General features: G+C 42.8%; 1 protein-coding gene across 1 annotated transcript in view; it reads left to right on the top strand.

Moving 5' to 3' along the window:
- Positions 1-21,799, top strand: part of CRIM1 (cysteine rich transmembrane BMP regulator 1) — a 772,316-nt gene that overhangs the window by 76,363 nt on the left and 674,154 nt on the right. Inside the window, exon 2 of the mRNA XM_040429546.1 lies at positions 6,708-6,881. Coding sequence (XP_040285480.1) covers positions 6,708-6,881 — 174 coding nt within the window. The remainder of the gene's footprint in view (positions 1-6,707; positions 6,882-21,799) is intronic.

Genomic DNA, 21,799 nt, shown 5'->3' with positions numbered 1-21,799 from the left:
TAGGAGCAATTACATCATATTTTAATAGAGAATTGCTGTTTAACCACCTCCGGACCGCTGTACGCACAGACGCGTCCTGGAGGTGGTTGTTTCATTCCGAGTGGACGCGCCGGCGCGTCCTCTCGCGAGACGCGAGATTTCGGTCACAGCCGGCCCGCGCATGCGCATCGCGGGCCGGCAAAAGTTCGAGGAGAATTGCATCAGCAACCTGCCAGCCAATGATAGTCGCTGGCAGGTTGCTGATTTTTAAAAAATCGAATCACAAGCCATATAACAGATCATATTAGTAAATATGATCTGTTATATGGCTTCTCTGCTCCTCTGCTGGTCCTTTTCGTCGGTTGGATCCAGCAGAGGAGCAGACTTCACAGTGAGTACACCAAACAGCACACCTTAGCCCCAGATCACCCCCCCTGCACCCCAATTAACCCTTTGATCACCCCTTTGATCGCCCCTGTCAATCACTAGTGAAAGACAAAAAGTGATCAGTGTAAACTGTCACTTTTTTTTTTCACTAGTATTGGCTGTTAGGTTTTAGGGATAGTTTAGGCCCCTTGGTTAGGTAGTTAGCGTCAGTTAGCGCCCACCCCACCGCACCGCAGTCACTTTTATTCGCTGATTAGCGTATCGCTAATCAGCATTTGTACTTTTATAGTATCTGTAAGTGATCAAAACTGATCACGGTCAGATCTATAATAGTATTAGTGTCACCTTAGCTCGCCCTCCACCCAAAACGCAGTGTTTGCCCGATCAGGCCTGATCGGTCGCCCACACGTGCGTTCACCCACGCCTGCCCCACCGCAGTGACAAAAAATTATTATTTTTTGATCACTGCACATTCACTTTACACGCACTGCGGCGATAAAAAAAAATCAGTTTTGATATTTTTTATCAACCGCAGCGGCCTCCGGTACTTCGCTAGCTTCCCCTTTGTAAGACAGGTTTGCTTTTTTTCTTGGGTAGTCTCAGGGAATACCCCTAAATTTACTAGTCCAAAATGTCAAACAGGTGGTATTCTTCTGAAGAGGCCTACAGGATTCTGACCCAGTCGGATGAGGAATGGGAACCCTCATCTGACGAATCTAGCGGGTCAGAATATGAACCTGTAGAAAGCAGTGGCTCTCTGACCCAAAGTTCGGACGAGGAGGTTGAGGTCCCTGGCAGCACCAGGCGTACCCGGCCCCGTGTCGCTAGACCACAGGTTACGCAGGATCCGCTTCAAGAGCAGCAGAGTGGGGCTGTCGCTGCCGGATCACGTGGTGAGGCATACACCAGCAGCGCAGCCCTTCCTGGACCTAGTACCAGCACAACCTGGTGAAGTAGCGAGCACCAGAAGGGCAGTTGAAGCTGGTACGTTGGCACGTGCAGTAGTTACCCCGTCGCAGCCACCGCGCAGACAGGCCCGTAGAGCCCCTAGAATCCCTGAGGTGCTGGCAAACCCTGATTGGCAGTCACCAACTTCAGCCGCACCTGTAGTTCCCCCTTTCACCGCCCAGTCTGGAGTTCGGGTTGAGACGGCTCAAATCGGTTCGGCCCTGGGATTTTTTGAGCTGTTCTTGACTGCGGAGCTCTTGGACTTAGTCGTGGCAGAGACAAACCGGTATGCCACACAATTTATAACCGCAAACCAGGGAAGCTATTATGCCCAGCCTTTCTGGTGGAAACCAGTCCAAGTTTCCGAACTTAAAATTTTTCTGGGCCTTCTCCTCAACATGGGCCTGACAAAAAAGCATGAATTGCGGTCATATTGGTCCACGAACCCAATTCATCACATGCCCATGTTCTCTGCTGCTATGTCCAGGACACGATTTGAGACCATCCTGCGTTTTATGCATTTTAGCGACAACACCACCTCCCGTCCCAGAGGCCACCCAGCTTTTGACCGGCTCCACAAAATTCGGCCCCTCATAGACCATTTCAACCAGAAATTTGCAGATTTGTATACCCCTGAGCAAAACATCTGCGTAGACGAGTCCCTAATACATTTTACCGGGCGCCTTGGCTTCAAACAATACATCCCAAGCAAGCGTGCCCGGTATGGGGTCAAATTGTATAAGCTCTGTGAAAGGGCCACAGGCTATACCCACAAATTTCGGATCTATGAGGGAAAAGATCAGACCCTGGAGCCGGTCGGTTGCCCTGACTACCTGGGGAGCAGTGGGAAGACAGTCTGGGACTTGGTGTCACCCTTATTCGGCAAGGGGTACCATCTTTATGTGGACAATTTTTACACAAGTGTGGCCCTCTTTAGGCATTTGTTTCTAGAACGGATTTGCGCCTGTGGCACCGCGCGAACTAGTCGCGTGGGCTTCCCCCAACGGCTTGTAACCACCCGTCTTGCAAGGGGGGAGAGGGCTGCCTTGTGTAACGAAGAACTGCTCGCGGTGAAATGGAGAGACAAGCGTGACGTTTACATGCTCTCCTCCATTCACGCAGACACGACAATCCAAATTGAAAGGGCAACCTGTGTCATTGAAAAGCCCCTCTCAGTCCACGACTATAATGCGCTCATGGGAGGGGTGGACTTCAATGACCAGATGTTGGCTCCCTATTTAGTTTCCCGCAGAACCAGACGCTGGTATAAGAAGGTGTCTGTATATTTAATTCAATTGGTGCTGTATAATAGTTTTGTTCTCTACAGTAAGGCTGGGAGAACACGATCCTTCCTCAAATTCCAGGAAGAGATCATCGAGAACCTCCTGTATCCAGAAGGTTCCGTGGCCCCATCCACCAGTGTAGTTAGCCGTCTACACGAGCGACATTTCCCCAGTGTCGTTGCTGGTACCTCAACCCAACCGCCACCCCGAAAAAAATGTTGTGTCTGTAGCAGGAGTGGAATAAGGCGTGACACCCGCTATTTCTGTCCTGACTGCCCTGACCACCCTGCCCTATGCTTAGGAGAGTGTTTCCGGAAGTACCACACACAGGTACACCTAGCATAGGGATTGCATCTCACAGGACAGGCACACAGGGCTATTAGGGCCCTTTTTACTCACAGCTGCTGCAAACCTCTCCTTTCACCTGGGATAAAGTGCATAACGTACTTCGCCACATCTTTGGGCGATTTGCGCTTTGCACATTGTCCCATGGGGAAGGAGAGGTTTGTTCTATAAAGGTAAAAAAAACGAAACAAAAAAAAAATTACCGGTAAGTAAAAAAGTTAAAAAAAGTTAATATGTTCTGTTCTGAAGTTAATAAATTTATTGCGTTGCGGCCTGGTTTTTTCTTTTTTTTTTTTTTTTTTTTTTACCTTCCAGGTGGACCAACCGATCGACTAGCTGCAGCACTGATGTGCATTCTGACAGCAATGCTTCTGTCAGAATGCACATCAGTGCTGCAGCTAGTCGGTGTATGCGGCGCTGCAAGACGAGATTTCTCCTCTGCAGTAAAAGATACGTTTGCCGAGGCATATGAGCTGAGGAGGTGGCTGTGTTCATATACTTTGGCAAACACTTTGTATATATATATATAAAAAAAAAAATCCCGGCAATGATTTATTCATCCACATCGATTGATGTGAATGGAGAAATCGGGTTTGCCAGGGCATACGAGCTAAGTGGGTATGGATGTTGGGCGGAGCTCGTATGTCCTGGCAGACGCCTTTCCCCTCCTTTTTCTTTTTTTGGCAGAGATTTTTTCATCCACATTGATCGATGCGAATGAAAAAATCTGTGCCATTCATTTTTTTCTTTCAGCCCAGAGGCTGAACGAAAAAAAAAAATCTCATTACCCGTATGCTCAATATAAGGAGAATAGCAGAAACTCCTAATGCTGGGCATACATGTAATGATTGCGGAGACCCTCAAATGCCAGGGCAGTACAAACACCCCACAAATGACCCCAATTTGGAAAGAAGACACCCCAAGGTATTTGCTGAGGGGCTTATAGAGTCCATGAAAGATTGAAATTTTTGTCCCAAGTTAGCGGAAAGGGAGACTTTGTGAGAAAAAAAAATAAAAATCAATTTCCGCTAACTTGTGCCAAATTTTTTTTTTTCTATGAACTCGCCATGCCCCTCATTGAATACCTTGGGGTGTCTTCTTTCCAAAATGGGGTCACTTGTGGGGTATTTATACTGCCCTGGCATTTTAGGGGCCCCAAAGCGTGAGAAGAAGTCTGGTATCCAAATGTCTAAAAATGCCCTCCTAAAAGGAATTTGGGCCCCTTTGCCCACCTAGGCTGCAAAAAAGTGTCACACATGTGGTATCTCCGTATTCAGGAGAAGTTGGGGAATGTGTTTTGGGGTGTCATTTTACATATACCCATGCTGGGCGAGATAAATATCTTGGTCAAATGCCAACTTTGTATAAAAAAATGGGAAAAGTTGTCTTTTGCCAAGATATTTCTCTCACCCAGCATGGGTATATGTAAAATGACACCCCAAAACACATTCCCCAACTTTTCCTGAATACGGAGATACCAGATGTGTGACACTTTTTTGCAGCCTAGGTGGGCAAAGGGGCCCATATTCCAAAGAGCACCTTTCGGATTTCACAGGTCATTTACCTACTTACCACACATTTGGGCCCCTAGAATGCCAGGGCAGTATAACTACCCCACAAGTGACCCCATTTTGGAAAGAAGACACCCCAAGGTATTCCATGAGGGGCAAGGCGAGTTCCTAGAATTTTTTATTTTTTGTCACAAGTTAGTGGAAAATGATGATTTTTTTTATTTTATTTTTTTTCTTACAAAGTCTCATATTCCACTAACTTGTGACAAAAAAATAAAAACTTCCATGAACTCACTATGCCCATCAGCGAATACCTTGGGGTGTCTTCTTTCCAAAATGGGGTCACTTGTGGGGTAGTTATACTGCCCTGGCATTCTAGGGGCCCAAATGTGTGGTAAGGAGTTTGAAATCAAATTCTGTAAAAAATTACCAGTGAAATCCGAAAGGTGCTCTTTGGAATATGGGCCCCTTTGCCCACCTAGGCTGCAAAAAAGTGTCACACATCTGGTATCTCCATATTCAGGAGAAGTTTGGGAATGTGTTTTGGGGTGTCATTTTACATATACCCATGCTGGGTGAGATAAATATCTTGGCCAAATGCCAACTTTGTATAAAAAAAATGGGAAAAGTTGTCTTTTGCCAAGATATTTCTCTCACCCAGCATGGGTATATGTAAAATGACACCCCAAAACACATTCCTCAACTTCTCCTGAATACAGAGATACCAGATGTGTGACACTTTTTTGCAGCCTAGGTGGGCAAAGGGGCCCATATTCCAAAGAGCACCTTTCGGATTTCACTCGTCATTTTTTACAGAATTTGATTTCAAACTCCTTACCACACATTTGGGCCCCTAGAATGCCAGGGCAGTATAACTACCCCACAAGTGACCCCATTTTGGAAAGAAGAGACCCCAAGGTATTTCGTGATGGGCATAGTGAGTTCATAGAACTTTTTATTTTTTGTCACAAGTTAGTGGAATATGAGACTTTGTAAGAAAAAAATAAATAAAAAAATCATCATTTTCCGCTAACTTGTGACAAAAAATAAAAAGTTCTATGAACTCACTATGCCCATCAGCGAATACCTTAGGGTGTGTACTTTCCGAAATGGGGTCATTTGTGGGGTGTTTGTACTGTCTGGGCATTGTAGAACCTCAGGAAACATGACAGGTGCTCAGAAAGTCAGAGCTGCTTCAAAAAGCGGAAATTCACATTTTTGTACCATAGTTTGTAAACGCTATAACTTTTACCCAAACCATTTTTTTTTTTTACCCAAACATTTTTTTTTTATCAAAGACATGTAAAACAATAAATTTAGAGCAAAATTTATATATGGATCTCGTTTTTTTTTGCAAAATTTTACAACTGAAAGTGAAAAATGTCATTTTTTTGCAAAAAAATCGTTAAATTTCGATTAATAACAAAAAAAGTAAAAATTTCAGCAGCAATGAAATACCACCAAATGAAAGCTCTATTAGTGAGAAGAAAAGGAGGTAAAATTCATTTGGATGGTAAGTTGCATGACCGAGCAATAAACGGTGAAAGTAGTGTAGGTCAGAAGTGTAAAAAGTGGCCTGGTCTTTCAGGGTGTTTAAGCACTGGGGGCTGAGGTGGTTAAAGTGAACCTGCCAGCATCAAATGTGAATTAATCTGCAGGCAGCATGTTACAGAGCAGGAGGAGCTAAGCAGATTGATATATATAGTTGTATGGGAAAGGATTCAGTAAAACCTGCAAATCGTTCATTTAAATCCCTGCTCATTCTGGGCTTTGAAGTCCAGGAGGAGGTCCTACCGGTGTTTGACAGCTATCGCTGTATGCTCCGTCATAGAGGGAAGGCTGTCACTAATGAGACCTCCTCCTTGATGTCAAAGCACGGAATTAGCACTGATATAAATGGATACATTTTTAGTTTAACTGAATTTTTTTCCCACCAAATGTTATTTTTTTTTTCCAAGCTCCTCCTGCTGACATCTTTAGACATTCACATGATCGAGAACGAGCGTTCATAGGGACATTCTCCCCAATAATCTGCCGGACAATCAGGCATTGTAAATCCACTTTAAAAGAAAATCAGTACCTGTTCACTCTTGTACTCATGAAAGGTGTAAGAAGAGTTTTGTTTATGTCCTGACAATAGGAGCTCTGACTACACGTCTTCATTTAGAATATTGGAGGATGAATTTATACATATACAGTATTCATGGACCTAATCCAGAATTGTGGAAATAAAATCTATTTCTTTATGTTCTAGATGAGAATTGGGATGATGGCCAGCTCTATGGATTTGAACCTTGCAATGAAAACTTTGTAACAGGGTGCAACATCATCAATGGAAAATGTGAATGCGACACTATTCGGACCTGTAACAGTCCTTTTGAATTCCCCAACCAGGGGTCATGTCAGGCTGCCCTGAAAAGAATTGAAGGTAAGTCACAAGATAGCACCTTCCAAATACACCTGTCCATTCTCCTCTATTAGGATGGTTTCATCAGATCCTGTACGGTGTGGTCAGTATGATAAAATGCAAGCTCTTGTGGTATAGTGTTGTTGTATTGTCGATGGTCTTTTTTTTATTGTAAAGCAGAGGTGGACAAATCCCAGGAGCCACATAGTCCTCTTGCTTTAGACATTTGCCATTGGCTCATGATTACTTCTTGTCAGTCCACTAATACAATCAAATTGGTTCCTAAAGTGTCTTTCTGCCTGGCTGCTAAAGTCTATAGAGCTTTATTGTAGATATTTGTCTCCATTACATTTGGAAAGTTTTTGGCTAAAGGGGCCTGTAACACAATGCTACCTGATCTGTGTGAGATATTGGTACATTTGAAAATGCTTCCATCATGCTTGGATGGGCCTGCTTAGCTGCTAATGTTCCACAACCAAGAACTTCTGCTTTACAAGGTATCGTTGTCACTTCATGTGAGCATACACTTAGCGGCCAGTATGTTATGACCAAGAAGATGTTGCTGAAATCAGATCACAACAGCTGTCGTTGCCTGTGGTTGTAACCAGCCATTAGAGCTGTGTGATTATAGGCAAACAGATAATCTGGTCACATCAGAATGGCCCATGAAAGGTGGTCATAATACAATGGTCACTAAATTCATGTAGTAAGTGGTCATGTGTTTAAATCCATGAGGTATCGACGTATACAGTGTTGGTTCATTCTCATGTGCATTAAATGTCATATCTGAAGTTCTGTTCATCTATTGTGATTTTCTGAAGAGCAATTATTATTACTCTTATTATTATCCTTCCATGCCTAATAATGGATAAAAGCCTGTTGACGCTGTTTCCATGTGTCTCCTGACTTGCAGAAACCCTAAACATACTGTATCTGACCTTTTAAAGGGGTTATCCCATGATTAATGTAAAGAAAATAATAATGAAAATCAGGCATCATATATAGAACATGCCCATCTCTTTCTAACAGACTTAGAACCAGCCCTGTACCTCACATGGATCCAGAGATCTCCCCATTCATTATTCCAATTGCTCTGCTAGATTTATTTCAGACTGAGCGGTCAAGGGGCCTGTCCTTAACACTGTAGCTCTCTCCCTATCACAGCTCAGGAGGCAGCTGAAGGACGGAACTGAGCATGTCCGTCCACCTCAGCGAGGTGGACAGAGAAATAATAAAAAACAAAACAGCAGGTGGCACTATACAGTTAAATTTTTTGAAAAACTCAGTGGCTATACTAAATTTTTATTTACCTGCATATTCAGATCCAGGTTCTGGTATAAAATCTGTAGAATATTTTTCGTGGGACAACCCCTTTAATAGGTTCATGAGAAATTTTAGAATGATGTAGGGATGACTACTTCGGTCTGTCTGCGTGGTTATTAGGTAGACCTTCTGAACCTAAAAGTATAGTTATTCCTAAAACATGGTATTTTTATGAGGCAAAAGGAGAAAACAATATTATTGCTAAATTTGAAAGTCTTTGTGTTCCTACACCATTAAAAGTAGTTGGCTTGTCAGTGGAGATGATAATCTTTACATTTTTAAAGGCAATATGTCATCAGAAAATGACCTAATGTTTAAGTCATGTTTTATGTTAAACAAATTTTGGTAATGTTTTTAATTTTTCATGTCAATATCTGTACTAAAAAAGCATGAAATCCTGCAGTTTTCACACTGGCCACAAAGCTTAATAATAGGCGCCACTTCTTGGTCTGTACAGGTCACGGTACTGCAGTTATCTGCTTATCCTTATAGGCTGGATTGGAATGACAAATGTCACCTATATACAGTATATACAGATAACACACAGAATTCTCCATTCACAATAGGTGATACCACAGCATATCTACTCCCTTAGAAATCAGTGATGTCTCCTCCTGTCCGTTGTGTCTATGGCGTATGGTGGCTTCTGTAAAGCTGAGGCAAGATGGCCGCCCCCATAATCATGTTCAGGAAATAGAATAAATAAATCTGCAATTGGAAAATAAAAACAGATTTGAAAAAAAGTGTGTGTTTCAGTTTCTGGCTTTAACCAGCAGAAAACAAATTTGATGACACATTACCTTTAAATATGTTTCTGTGATGTCCCAGATTTGTTGGGATTTCATCGGCTGCAGATATCGGGGCCGATTTACCATTGTTGTTTCAGTAGTCTAGCGTTGGTTGGGCGCTAGTTTTGGCCGAAATGTATTCAGACACATGTATTGTTAACGTGTGCCAAAAGGAACAGATGTTTGTAGCTTGTTAGACACTGTTCAAAAGCATCTAATAGAGGGGGTGCGACTGTGGAGTTGTCATATGTGTCCGATTTATTACAGGCGTGCCCCAGCTTTTTGGCTCAAACTACTGGTCTAATGTATACCACCCAAGAGGTGGCTTAAAGGGGTTTTCCTGGGATTTTAATATTGATGACCTATCCAATCAGCTGGTTGAAGAGAAGGCTGCGCTCCATGCGAGCACAGCCTTCCCTTCATTGGGATAGGTCATCAATATTAAAATCCTGGAAAATCCCTTTAAGGAAGGAAAAAGAGACCAACACGTGTACCAAATCTATCAGTGTGCGAGGTGTCCAGCGTATGACGATACCAGGTACTGATCCCCCTGTGAAGGACATGGGAGGACAGATTTTTTTCACTTACAAGAATCTTTGCATATTGATGATCATTATATTTCCATGTACTATACCACCAAGAACGGTGTTTCTTAGAAATAAATCATTATTTAGATGACTGATGGCTTAAAGCTCCATCTGCAATAAGAATGACAGGTTTGATGTGTCACCCGGGCCTCATTCTTCCCCAGCTAAGACCTCAGTCTCTTTATGACTCACTTTCTACCTGTACTTTTGATTGTTATTGCTGTGTGCTGTCGTAAAAGCCTTGGGAATAGTCTGATATTGTTTTCTTTTTTTCATTGGGCTTTTCTTCTTTGCCTGCCTTTGGTGGGAACGTGCTGCACACCAATAATAAAGCAATGTCTACCTTAGGGCTCATGCACACGACAGTATTTTGCGTTCAGTATACTGGCCGTTTTTGTAGTTCAGTATACGGAACATATACTGAACCATTCATTTCAATGGTTCAGCAAAAAATACTGAAGTGTCTCCGTGTGCATTCCGTTTCAGTATTTCAGTATTTCCGTACCGTGAAAAGATAGAACATGTCCTATTCTTGTCCGCAAATCACGGTGCTTGGCTCCATTCAAGTCAATGGGTCCGCAAAAAAAACGTATGTCTTCCGTTTCCGTTCCGTTTTTTGCTGAACCATCTATTGAAAATGTTATACCCAGCCCAATTTCATCTATGTAATTACTGTATACTGTATATGCCATACGGAAAAACGGAACGGAAAAACCAAACAGAAATGGAAACACAACGGAAACAAAAAACGGAACAACGGATCCGTAAAAAACGGACCGCAAAACACTGAAAAAGCAATACTGTCGTGTGCATGAGGCCTTAGGGGGATAAGAGGATGGTTCCTTACTATAGGAAAACAGAAGGTCTTCTTACGCTGTTTATTAAATATATTACTAATAATTCAGAAACTATCTCCCTCTAATTTGGAACTTAGTCCATTTTTGGACACATTTTTCCATTGATTCCGGGTAGTCAAAGAAAAGTGCACACACATAAATAATTCCTGCAATACTACTTTGTGAGTTTATCCTTGGCTTACCTGTGCAGCTGCTTTAAATCCTTATTTTACCTTTGGAGCTGAATTCAATTTTGATAAGGAGTTTATGAAATCCACCCACCCTGATCATAATGGATAAAGAGATGATTTGTACATCAGCAGAAACGGTAGGTGCAGATAGATGTAGAGATTCTCCCTAAATTAGGTGCTCTCTGATTAACCCCTTAGTGACCACCCATACGTCTTTTTTACGGCGGTCACTAAGGGGCCTTAGGCTGGGCCACCGCTTTTTTACGGAGGCCTAGTCTAAGAGCTGCACGGGTCCCCCGGACCCGGCTCTCACATGAGAGCTACAGCCCTGCTCTAAGAGCCTGGACTGGCAGGAGTGCCGATCTGGGCTGTTTAACACTTTACATGCCGCGGGCAATGGCGCTTGCCGCATGTAAAGTGCTGACAGAGGGAGCGGACTCCCTCTGTCTCTCATTGGCATCCCGCGAATGCGCTCACGGGGTGCCGATGTGTGTGAAGGTTGGCAGGGCTCTGATGTAGGCCCCAGACCAGCCTTCAGTAATTTCCAGCAGGCTGCTCTCTGGCGCAGCCTGCTGGTCAATGTTAGAATAGCATCGCTATTAAAATGCAATGCATTATAAGGATAATGCATTGCATTTTAAAAGCAATCAAAATACTGTCTGTTATAGTCTCCTTGTGGGTGGTAAAAAAAAACAAAAAACAAAACCAAAAACACATTTATTAAATAAAAAAAATTCCATAAAAAAAATTATGCTTTTTTCCCCCCAAAAAAACAGCAAAAAAAATTCTCCCATGTTTGGTATTGCCGTGTCCGTAACAACCCAGACAACATAAATATCACATAAATTATCCCCTACGGTGAACGCCGTAAAAAAAAAAAAAAAAGACAGAATTGCTAATTTATTCTTAGTTGCCACCGAAAAAACCTAATAACAAGCAATCAAAAAGCGCCATTTACTCCAAAATGATACCAATGAAAAATACAAGTTGTCCCGCAAAAATCAAGCCCTCACATGACGCCATAGAAAAAAAAAAAGTTATGGGTCTTGGGAAGCGGCAATGCAAAAACATTCATTTTTTTTTTTTTTTTTTTTTTTTTAACTTATTGCAAAAAAGTAGTAAAACGGAAAAAAAAACTATATGCATTTGGTATCACTGTAATCGTACTGACCCAGAGAAAAATGAACGCCTTAAAATTTATAACGTAAAAACGCAGTGGCAGTATTGTTGTTTTTCCTATCTCCCTCCCAGAAAGAGTTAAAGAAAGTTAATCAGAAAGTTGTGTACCCCAAAATGGCGCCATTAAAAACTAGAACTTGTCCTGCAAAAAAACAAGCCCTCCTAAAGCTATTTAGACGGAAAATAAAAAAGTTATAGCTCTTGGAACGCGACGATGAAAAAAGGAAGAAAAACACTTGGTCAGTAAGGCCCAAAACAGGCTGGTCACTAAGGCCTCATGCACACGACCGTTTTTGTGTTCCGTGTCTGTTGTTCCGTTTTCCGTGATTTTCTGCGAACCCATTGACTTTCAATGGGTCCATTGAAAACTCGGAGAGTGCACCGTTTGTCATCCGCGTCCATGATCCGTGTTTCCAGTCCGTCAAAAAAATATTTTTTTCGCGGACCCATTCAAGTCAATGGGTCCGTGAAAAAACACAGAGGCACACAAGATTGTCATCCACGTCCGTGATCCGTGTCCGTTTTTTTCCTATCATTTAAGGCAAACTTGACTTAGATTTTTTTTTTTTCACTTTTCATGTCTGGTGATCCTCCAAAAATCAAGGAAAACACACGGAAGAAAAACGGACACGGATCACGGAACAACGGAACCCCGTTTTGCAGACCGTGAAAAAATACTGTCGTGTGTATGAGGCCTAAGGCTGGTTTCACACGGGCGTTGCGGGAACATGCGCGATTTTTCCGCGCGAGTGCAAAACATTGTAATGCGTTTTGCACTCGCGTGAGAAAAATCGCGTATGTTTGGTACCCAAACCCGAACTTCTTCACAGAAGTTCGGGCTTGGGATCGGTGTTCTGTAGATTCTATTATTTCTCCTTTATAACATGGTTATAAGGGAAAATAATAGCATTCTGAATACAGAATGCAAAGTACAATAGGGCTGGAGGGGTTAAAAAAATAAAAATAAATATGTAACTCGCCTTAATCCACTTGTTCGCGCAGCCGGCATCGCTTCTGTCTTTAACTGTGAGCAATAGGACCTTTGATGTCACTGCGTTCATCACATGATCCATCACATGATCCATCACCTTCGTGATGGATCATGTGATGAGCGTAGTGACGTCATCAAAGGTCCTATTGCTCACAGTTAGACAGAAGAGATGTCGGCTGCGCGAACAAGTGGATTAAGGTGAGTTTAATTTTTTTTAACCCCTCCAGCCCTATTGTACTATGCATTCTGTATTCAGAATGCTATTATTTTCCCTTATAAACATGTTATAAGGGGAAATAATAATGATCGGGTTTCCATCCCGATCGTCACCTAGCAACCGTGCGTGAAAATCGCACCGCATCCGCACTTGCTTGCGGATGCTTGCGATTTTCACACAACCCCATTCACTTCTATGGGGCCTGCGTTGCGTGAAAAAGGCAGAATATAGAGCATGATTCGATTTTCACGCAACGCTCAAGTGATGCGTGAAAATCACCGCTCGTGTGCACAGACAGCCCCATAGAAATGAATGGGTCATGATTCAGTGCGGGTGCATTGTGTTCAACTCACGCATCGCATTCGCGCGGAATACTCGCCCGTGTGAATGGGGCCTAAGGGGTTAACTCAGTATCAGAATTTTCAACCTGCTAAGAATAATGCTGGCCGAACCTGATGACTGCAGCGGTACCATCTTCTGTGTGTCTGGGCCTACTGACCCACCGCTCCTGCTTCCCTATCATTGCAGATGTGAGAGAAGGTGGGGTCAGGCGGATGGATTTCATCATGCCCAATTCTTTGCACTGTTTTGTCTGGTAAACTGTTAGACACCATAGCGGAAACGCAACAGACCCTATTCTAGTCAATGGGGTACATCAGCGCCTTAGTGAAATCTCTTGCTTTACCGGCACAGGGAAATGAAACCTCACTTCCTAGGACAACAAACAGGACAACTACCCCAATTTCCCTAAATTAACCCTATATGTACCCAAGACTACCAGTTTTGCTCATCATAGTTTGAGACTGTTGGTAGGGAGGATGAATTACAATTAAAAAGAAAAAAATTGTTGTTATAAAATAATTTTTTTATTGAAGGGGTTTTCCACGATTCTGATATTGATGATTTATCCTCAGGATAGATCACTCGTCGGCTGTCCGACACCTGGGACCCCCACTGATTACCGTAGCTTTTTGAAAAGGCTGCGGCGCTGCTGCCACGTGGCCTAGGTGCAGCTGAGTTCCATTCCTGTGAATAGGTCTAAGCTGCAATACCAAGCACCGCCTCTACATAATGTACGGCGCTGTGAGGAGCGCTGCCAAGCTGATCGGACTACCACCAATGTGATATTGATGACCTATATCCTGAGGATAGGTCATCAATATGAAAATCTCGAACAGCCCCTTTAAATTTTTATTTAATATATTTGTTTTAAATTGGATGAATCATAAGGGAAAAATAAATGAAAGGTTTCAAAGTATTTGCAGTAAAAGTATTTTCTGCCATAAGCTTTTTTTTTTCCTTTTCTTTTTCTACAAAGTATACACAAATATAGCTCTGGAATTTTATGTAGTTTGCCAATTCTGGGCTGAAAAACATAAATTAAACAAATTATACCTGCTGGATATGAGGTTACGTCATTTGGAAGCAGAAAAGAAACCACTCACACAGCATGGTGGTAGATTTACACATTCTGCTTAACCTCTCTTGTTAACAGATGAGCAGGCAGCGACATTAAGTGGAGCATATGCAAGGGCTTGACAGCTACCAGCATAAGTGCTGTATGTCATCTAGCTGTACGTCCTGTGCCATTTTACCAGGTTTATTTTCTGCTTTTACCTCCAAAGTTTGTTAAGGTGGATGCTGTCAGGCTTAAAGGGGTTCTCTAAGATTTAAGTGCTGTATCAGGCCTAGCGAAAGTCATGAAGAACATCACTAGCAAGTGTTCAGAAGAACGCTTGCTGATAATCTTCCAGTATAAGGGCTCGTTCACACGACCGTTGGTGTCCCGTTCCCGTATTGCGGATCCGCAATACACGGGCACCGTTCCGTTGTCATTCCGTGTCCGCAAATCCGGAGATGCGAAACGGAAGCACGGAACGGAACACTACGGAAGCACTACGGAGTGCTTTCTGGGGTTTCGTTCCGTGCCTCTGCACCGCAAAAACATAGAACATGCTCTATCTTTTTGCGGAACAGAGGGATCGCAGACCCATTCAAGTGAATGGGTCTGCGATCCCCAGGCGCCTGCCCAATGGAAGGTGCCCGTGCATTGCGGACCGCAATTTGCGGTCCACAGCAAGGGCTTCACACATTCGTGTGAACGAGCCCTAATACTACCACCGATTACCTGATGAACGAGCAAACAGTCTTTAAGCAGGTTAAACAAATCTGATCACGATCTGCTGCCGGTAAATAATGATTCTGTTTCAGGACGAGCGATGGCTTTAGCGATTGTTCCTCCCCATACTGTGGAGGAGATTGCTGCATGTAATAGCAGTTGATTGCCAGGAAGGAACGCTTCCCTCCCAACAATCTTATGTGAAATCTTGCAATATAATAAAGCCCTTAGTATAAATGACCAATCCTTAGGATTGGTCATCAGTATTAGATTGTCACCCGCGCTGATCAGCTGTTTGTAGGAGCTCCATCCCTCTGTAGTGGGCATTACTGCAGTGCTGTTACCATTCCCATGATGGGAGCAGTGCTGCAGTAACCAGCCGCGACCATAAGGCCTCTTTCTCACGAGCGTGACGGATTAGGTGCAGGTGCGTTCAGTGAAACTCGCACCATTTTGCAAGCAAGTTCAGTCAGTTTTGTCTGCGAATGCGTTCAGTTGTTCATTTGTTCAGTTTTTTTCTTCGCAAGTGCAATGCGTTTTGATGCGTTTTTCACGAGCGTGATGAAAAACTGAAGGTTTACAACATCTCTTAGCAACCATCAGTGCTTCTGGATGCAATGCGTTTTTCACTGAAGCCCCATTCACATCTATGGGGCCAGGGCTGCGTAAAAAAAACCCCAGAATATAGAACTGATGCATGAAAAACAACGCTCATGTACACAGACCCATTGAAATGAATGGGTCCGGATTCAGTGCGGGTGCTATGCGTTAACGTCACGCATTGCACCCACGCGGAAAACTCGCTCATGTGAAAGGGGCCTAACACAGAGGACGGAGACGTGTAGGTCGGGTGCCTGGTTCTCTGCCTGAGCTCCTGCAAACAGCTGATCTGCAGGGATGCCAGTAGTCCGATACCAATGAACGGTCATGGACACTTAAGTCCCAGAGAATCCCTTTAAACCGGCCGTACACATTAGATAAATATTAAAGGAACCTGCTGATTTTGACAGGACCGGCCGACCATCTACGGTGTAGGGGGGGTCTCCCGACTCTCCCCTGAGTGCAGATGTCTTGACCCCGAGAAGGATCAGGCAGTTGATTTCAGCTGTCCAATCCTGTTGTCGCCGGGGAGATAGCCATTGCCAGTGGTGTCTGGTAGTGGCTTTCTTCTACATTCACAACACAGATGAGCGCGCAGGTATATGGGGGGATCGGAAGAGATGTGTTGTGTATGGCCAGCCATAGACAGATACAGTGAATTGTGCCGGGTGACAGGGAGATAAGAACCAAATACACTAGACTCAAGGAGAATTACATTTCCTCATGTTCCTTTGTTTTAGTCTGGTGTTCGGTAGGCTTTATGGGATTGCTAGCAAAATGCCGCTGACAAGTGTGTTTAGTGATAATCTCTGAATGTAATCTCACTCAGAAGACAATTCTTGAATAGACTGCCAGTTGTAATGTCCCACTCTCTCTTTTTATCAGATTAGGTCAGGAGTGTAAGAAAATCCATACTGTCCCAGGAAGCACAATCTTCAGGCTAGGTATCACATCGCTGCCTTCTCAATGAGAAAATTGGAAAATGTCTGCTAGCGGGAACAGGTTGATCGATGGACATTATTTGTTGTGACGGAGGCTGGAGGGGGACATTTGTATCTTGCAGATTGTGTGACATTGGTATTGCTGAGCAAGTCATTTTGATAACAGCAGAGTCCTTATTTTATCCTAGATTAGCAGCCATTTACACCAAGGACAAGACAGATTGCTGTTAGACTTCAAATCTCTTTGATGGTAGGACCTCTTTCTTCCAGGCTGCTCTTGTCTCGCTTCTCAGTTATTTTATCTGATCGCTGGGAATTATCCAATAAACCTTTTATTAGCTACAGTTTGATGAAAGTTGTCATCTTGGGCTAGTTCACATTCCAGCAAAAATACAGGACCCAATGCTGCCGTATGCTGCGCGGAATAAAGGCGGCCATAACTGGAACCCAACAGACTCCATTATAGTCAGTGGGGTGTCTATTGTATCTTGGATCCAATGCTTCCCTTTTTTCTTTCTCTCTTCCTAGACTTGAACAGGAAAAGGAATAATGCCGCAGATGTGATCCTAGCCTGAAACTGGCCAGAAAAAAGCGAATTCTGGCCGGGACAGGACTGTTCAAAAAAGTGTAGGTGGCTAAACAGAAAGAAATTTGGCTGTTCCAACCCAACAGCACAAGCGGATTATTTTTGGACCTTATAATAATTTTCAGCCTTAGTAAAACAATGTTTCTCAGTTAAAGTCCTAAGTACCCCCAAGTGCTCATCTATTGAGGATCTCTCCAATATGCAGTAATTGACAAAAATGATCCCTCTTTGGAAATCCTTAAACTGTGACTTGTGAGAAACACAGGCCCAGATTTACCTTACCACCTTCTTTCCTAATCGGACACCATTCCAGTTAATAATATATGGAGAGAGGCAGGGTGGATTTGATTGAAATCAAACTGATTTAAATCACGATTTAAATCACTAGTCAGTAAGGCTTGATTTAAATCATAGTTTTCTACATAAAGACTAATTCTTACTGGTATAACTTATAATATGCAAGTAGATGAAGATTTTTAGAATAACAACTTTTCATATTAGTTTGATTAGGTTGATTCTGTATTCATAGGTTTGTAAAAGTTAGAATTAAGGTCTTTTTCTCAACTCTGTTCATGTTATAACATTTTTTGCTGTGAAGAAGAGGCATGTGATCTCTGCTGAGTCAAATTCAGTTTTGAGAACTGCAAAAGTAAACCAAGCATCTGTGATAATATCTTGTAGACAGAGAAACTGCCCAATTATCTTACAAAAACCTCTGGAAGAGCATGACATTGTGAATAGATTAATGGAATTTATTTACCAAAAAAATTAAACATGTACAGCCTTATTCTACATAATTAAAAAAAACTCATCTTTATTTCATGATGGAATAACCTTTGGATGGTAATATATTTTACTCCAAAAAGCATTTTATATAAAAAAAATCTGATCTAAATCTGATTATTTATTTATTTTTTTAAATCAAAGATTTTTATCCACCCTGGAGAGAGGTATAGGTAACCGAAAAAACACATCATTTTTATTATTGCCCTCACTGACCTATAAAATATTGGAGCTGCAAAACCTAGAAGTATCAACAGTAAAAATTTAGAGACCACTAAGGCTACTTTCACACCAGCGTTTCGGTGTCCGCCTGTGAGATCCGTTTCAAGGCTCTTACAAGTGGCCCCAAACGGATCAGATTAGCCCCAATGCATTCTGAATGGATGCGGATCCATTAAGAATGCATCAGTTTGGCTCCGTTCCACCTCCATTCCGCTCTGGAGGCGGACACCAAAACATTGCTTGCAGCGTTTTGGTGTCCGCCTGGCCGTGCGGAGCCAAACGGATCCGTCCTGACTTACAATGTAAGTCAATGAGGACGGATCCGTTTGATGTTGACACAATATGGTGCAATTGCAAATGGATCCGTCCCCCATTGACTTTCAATGTAAAGTCAGGACGGATCCGTCTGATGAACAATTAGACGTAGACTTTTTTTTTTACATAGAATGCAGACTGATCCGTTCTGAACGGATACCATCGTTTGCATTTATAGGTGCGGATCCGTCTGTGCAGATACCAGACGGATCTGCACCTAACGCAGGTGTGAAAGTAGCCTAAAGCTAGTCAAAAACAGATTTTCTGTGTAATGGCCATACCCAATGATGTCGGTGTGACCATCTAATGTGTATGAGGCCTCCTGATTTTCTCTGATGAGGAGGGTAAGGCATGTTGGATCTTTTTGTGTCTGGCCATGATCGACTGCCATGTTCCTATTAAGAACATATGCAGATTTGGTAAGAGAAGTTTTGTGGACCCACGGTTCCAAAATAGAAAAATCTCTGACATCACAGAAACTTTCTGCATTTACTCCACATGGGGCGCCACTGACCAGGGTGTTTTTTCACTGTTAGAACTTGCTCTACCTATACTTCTCCATTACTCTGGACTATCCGAGATATGGTTACTCTGTGGCATTGACCGCAGTTTCTACAACGCCTCAGGTTCTTTCAGCCCAAGTTCCAGAACAGTAGTGAATGATTTGTGCTTGTTTTTTCTGGTTAATTGTGTCCACTGACTGGTATAGTTTCCACCTCTGCATGGGTGTTTTTTTGTTTTAGTTTAACTAGGACAATGCAGTACCTCTTAGCTGTCTCAACAAGCCGAAATGTGTAAGCTTCCATTAAATCCATATTCTAATTATTTGCAAAATGGGCCAAGGTCCCCAACATCAAATGAAACTTCCAGGCTTGATGCCGCTTCTTAAAGTATAACTTTCGTATATTTTTTTTTGGAGTATTGGATTGTGGTGATTAATATCTCCTTGGTGGCCATATTTCAACTTTTCACTGTGTATTCAATTACCCCTTAATTCCACATTTTTGTTCCCTGTACTGCCTACTTTTACCTGTGCTTAAAATAGGGTTGCTAGGCATGGTCCGTCTATCTGTTGAAGGACGGAGGACGCAGAAGCACGCTGCGTGGAAGGTCAGATTACTGACAGCCAGGGACTATAAGTAAATGATTAAAGCCAGGTCCTCTCCAGCAGCTGATAACAGTGCTTGGGCTGTGTGCACTTCTCCCTGTCCCTGCGCTTGGCAGACGCTCCCTTACTCAGCAGAGCTGGAGAATGCAGAGTTGGAGCAGCGCACAACAGGGAAGGGAGATCTGCCATCTGCTCAATGTATAAATGAAAACAACATGTGGTAAGAGGACCCCTTTGTGCTGCAGGAGATTAACCCTTTAGGGGGAGGGCTCTGGTTACTGACACTTTTGGGGGGCTATTGTTACTGGCTAGTGAGGGCAGGCAGGATTTGCCTCAGGGTGAGGGCAGTGGCGGCCATCTTAACTGAATAGTGAGATTGCAGTTTTATGCAGACTGGTTGGTAAGGGCTGAATCTTATTAAATATGGGGTAAGTCAGTCTAATAGTAACTGATTCTGGAATATCATGTTATTAGTAACTACTTATATGAAAATTGAAATTAGGGTCTAAATGTGACAGTTATCCTTTAAATGTTGTCCTTTTCACAAGCACTGGATGAAAGCAGGAGAACAATGTGCGTAAGAATATATACTATATGTGGTAAGTAGACCTTCACTGTAAAGGTCCTATTTGCTCACATTATGATTAACTCCCAATCATTCCCGAATAAGTGGATTTAAATAATTCATGGAAGAAAACAGTCGATAGTTGGCCTTGAATAGTAATGTGATCGCTAGTTCCCAGTAGGAGCAGATTTATGCTAAGTCCTCCTGCTCCTGTAAAGCTGCCCATACACTTGGAGATTTTATACTTTCCGACTAATCTCCTGATATATCTGCTTTGTAATGAGAATTGTCCATATGATTAAAGTGATATAGGTTATACTCGGCATCTGTGGTGCACGTTCACATTTCTGGGAAAATCTTCAGTAAACTTTATTAGCCACACATATGCAAAAAATAGGTTTTTGGCATTCTTCTGACCCGCATGTCCAGACACCTTACCAAAATATATTATATTGGATTTGTTCCAAACTACAGATTTCAGTTCCTAGATTCAACATTTCTGATGCAACATCCTGATATATTTGAAAAGAGTGAGAACAAAAAGTTGTTTCTATAGCAATTTAAGCCAAACGATCTTTTAGGTTTTACTATCCTCAGGATAGGCCATCACTAGCTAATTGGTGGAGGTCCTGCACCACCAATCAGCAGTTTGGGTGTAGCCGGCGCTGGACCTACAGAGCTTGGTCATCTGTGTAGTGGACGTAGCTCGTGGCTGCAGTGCTGCTCCTGTTGATTTCAATGGGTGCAGTGCTGTAGTAATGAGCTCCCTCCACTACATAGTTGACAGAGCTGTCACCGACTTCTGGCCCTGAAGCTACACCCAAACAGCCGATTGGCGGGGGAGCGTGGTGTAGGACCCCCACCAATCAGCTAGTAATGGTCTGTCTTGAGTATTGGACAGCACTTAGTAAAAGCTGGACAACCCCCTTAAGATGGCCTTGCACATTAAATTAAGGCAGCCGAACCTGCTAATTTCGGCAGGAGTGGTCATCCTTTTAAATGTGTCCTGATTTTAATTGAAGTCTGACAGCCAGATTCTTCTTTCCCCCGACACCTGCCTTAGGTGAAAGAAGGATCGAGATGTTGGACTTCGATAAAAGTCAGGATGTCCCTGTATACCTTACATGGTTGACGAGTCCTGCCAGATCTTTTTTTTCTCTACCCACTGAGAACACATTTAGACCTCACGTACACAACTATGTGTGTTTTGTGGTCCATAAAACACGGATACCAGCTGCGTGCATGCTGCCATTTTTCTTTCTCCCTTCTGTAGAAATGATCTTTCCTTGTCCAGGAAATGGACAAGCATAGGACAACACAGTCTGCTGTCCGCGAAAAATGCGGAACAAAAATATGGTCATGTGCATGAGACCTTATATTTGACTGCGCTAATGTGTATGGGGGGAACGGCTATCTAGTGTGCATGGCAGATTTATGCCCACACACCACTTTTATAAAAGTTGTACAGTAATCTGTTTTATTAAATGGGAAATGCTTTCCTCTTGTCAGACTTCATCAGCCGTGTAAACTTTGGTATAAGGTCTTTTACTGATTTGATTCATTTTTTGACAAGACACCGTTTCCAGTT

Source organism: Bufo bufo, chromosome 4 (genome assembly GCF_905171765.1).
Source record: "Bufo bufo chromosome 4, aBufBuf1.1, whole genome shotgun sequence".
Lineage (NCBI taxonomy): Eukaryota > Metazoa > Chordata > Amphibia > Anura > Bufonidae > Bufo > Bufo bufo.
This window is presented reverse-complemented; position numbering and strand designations above follow the sequence as displayed.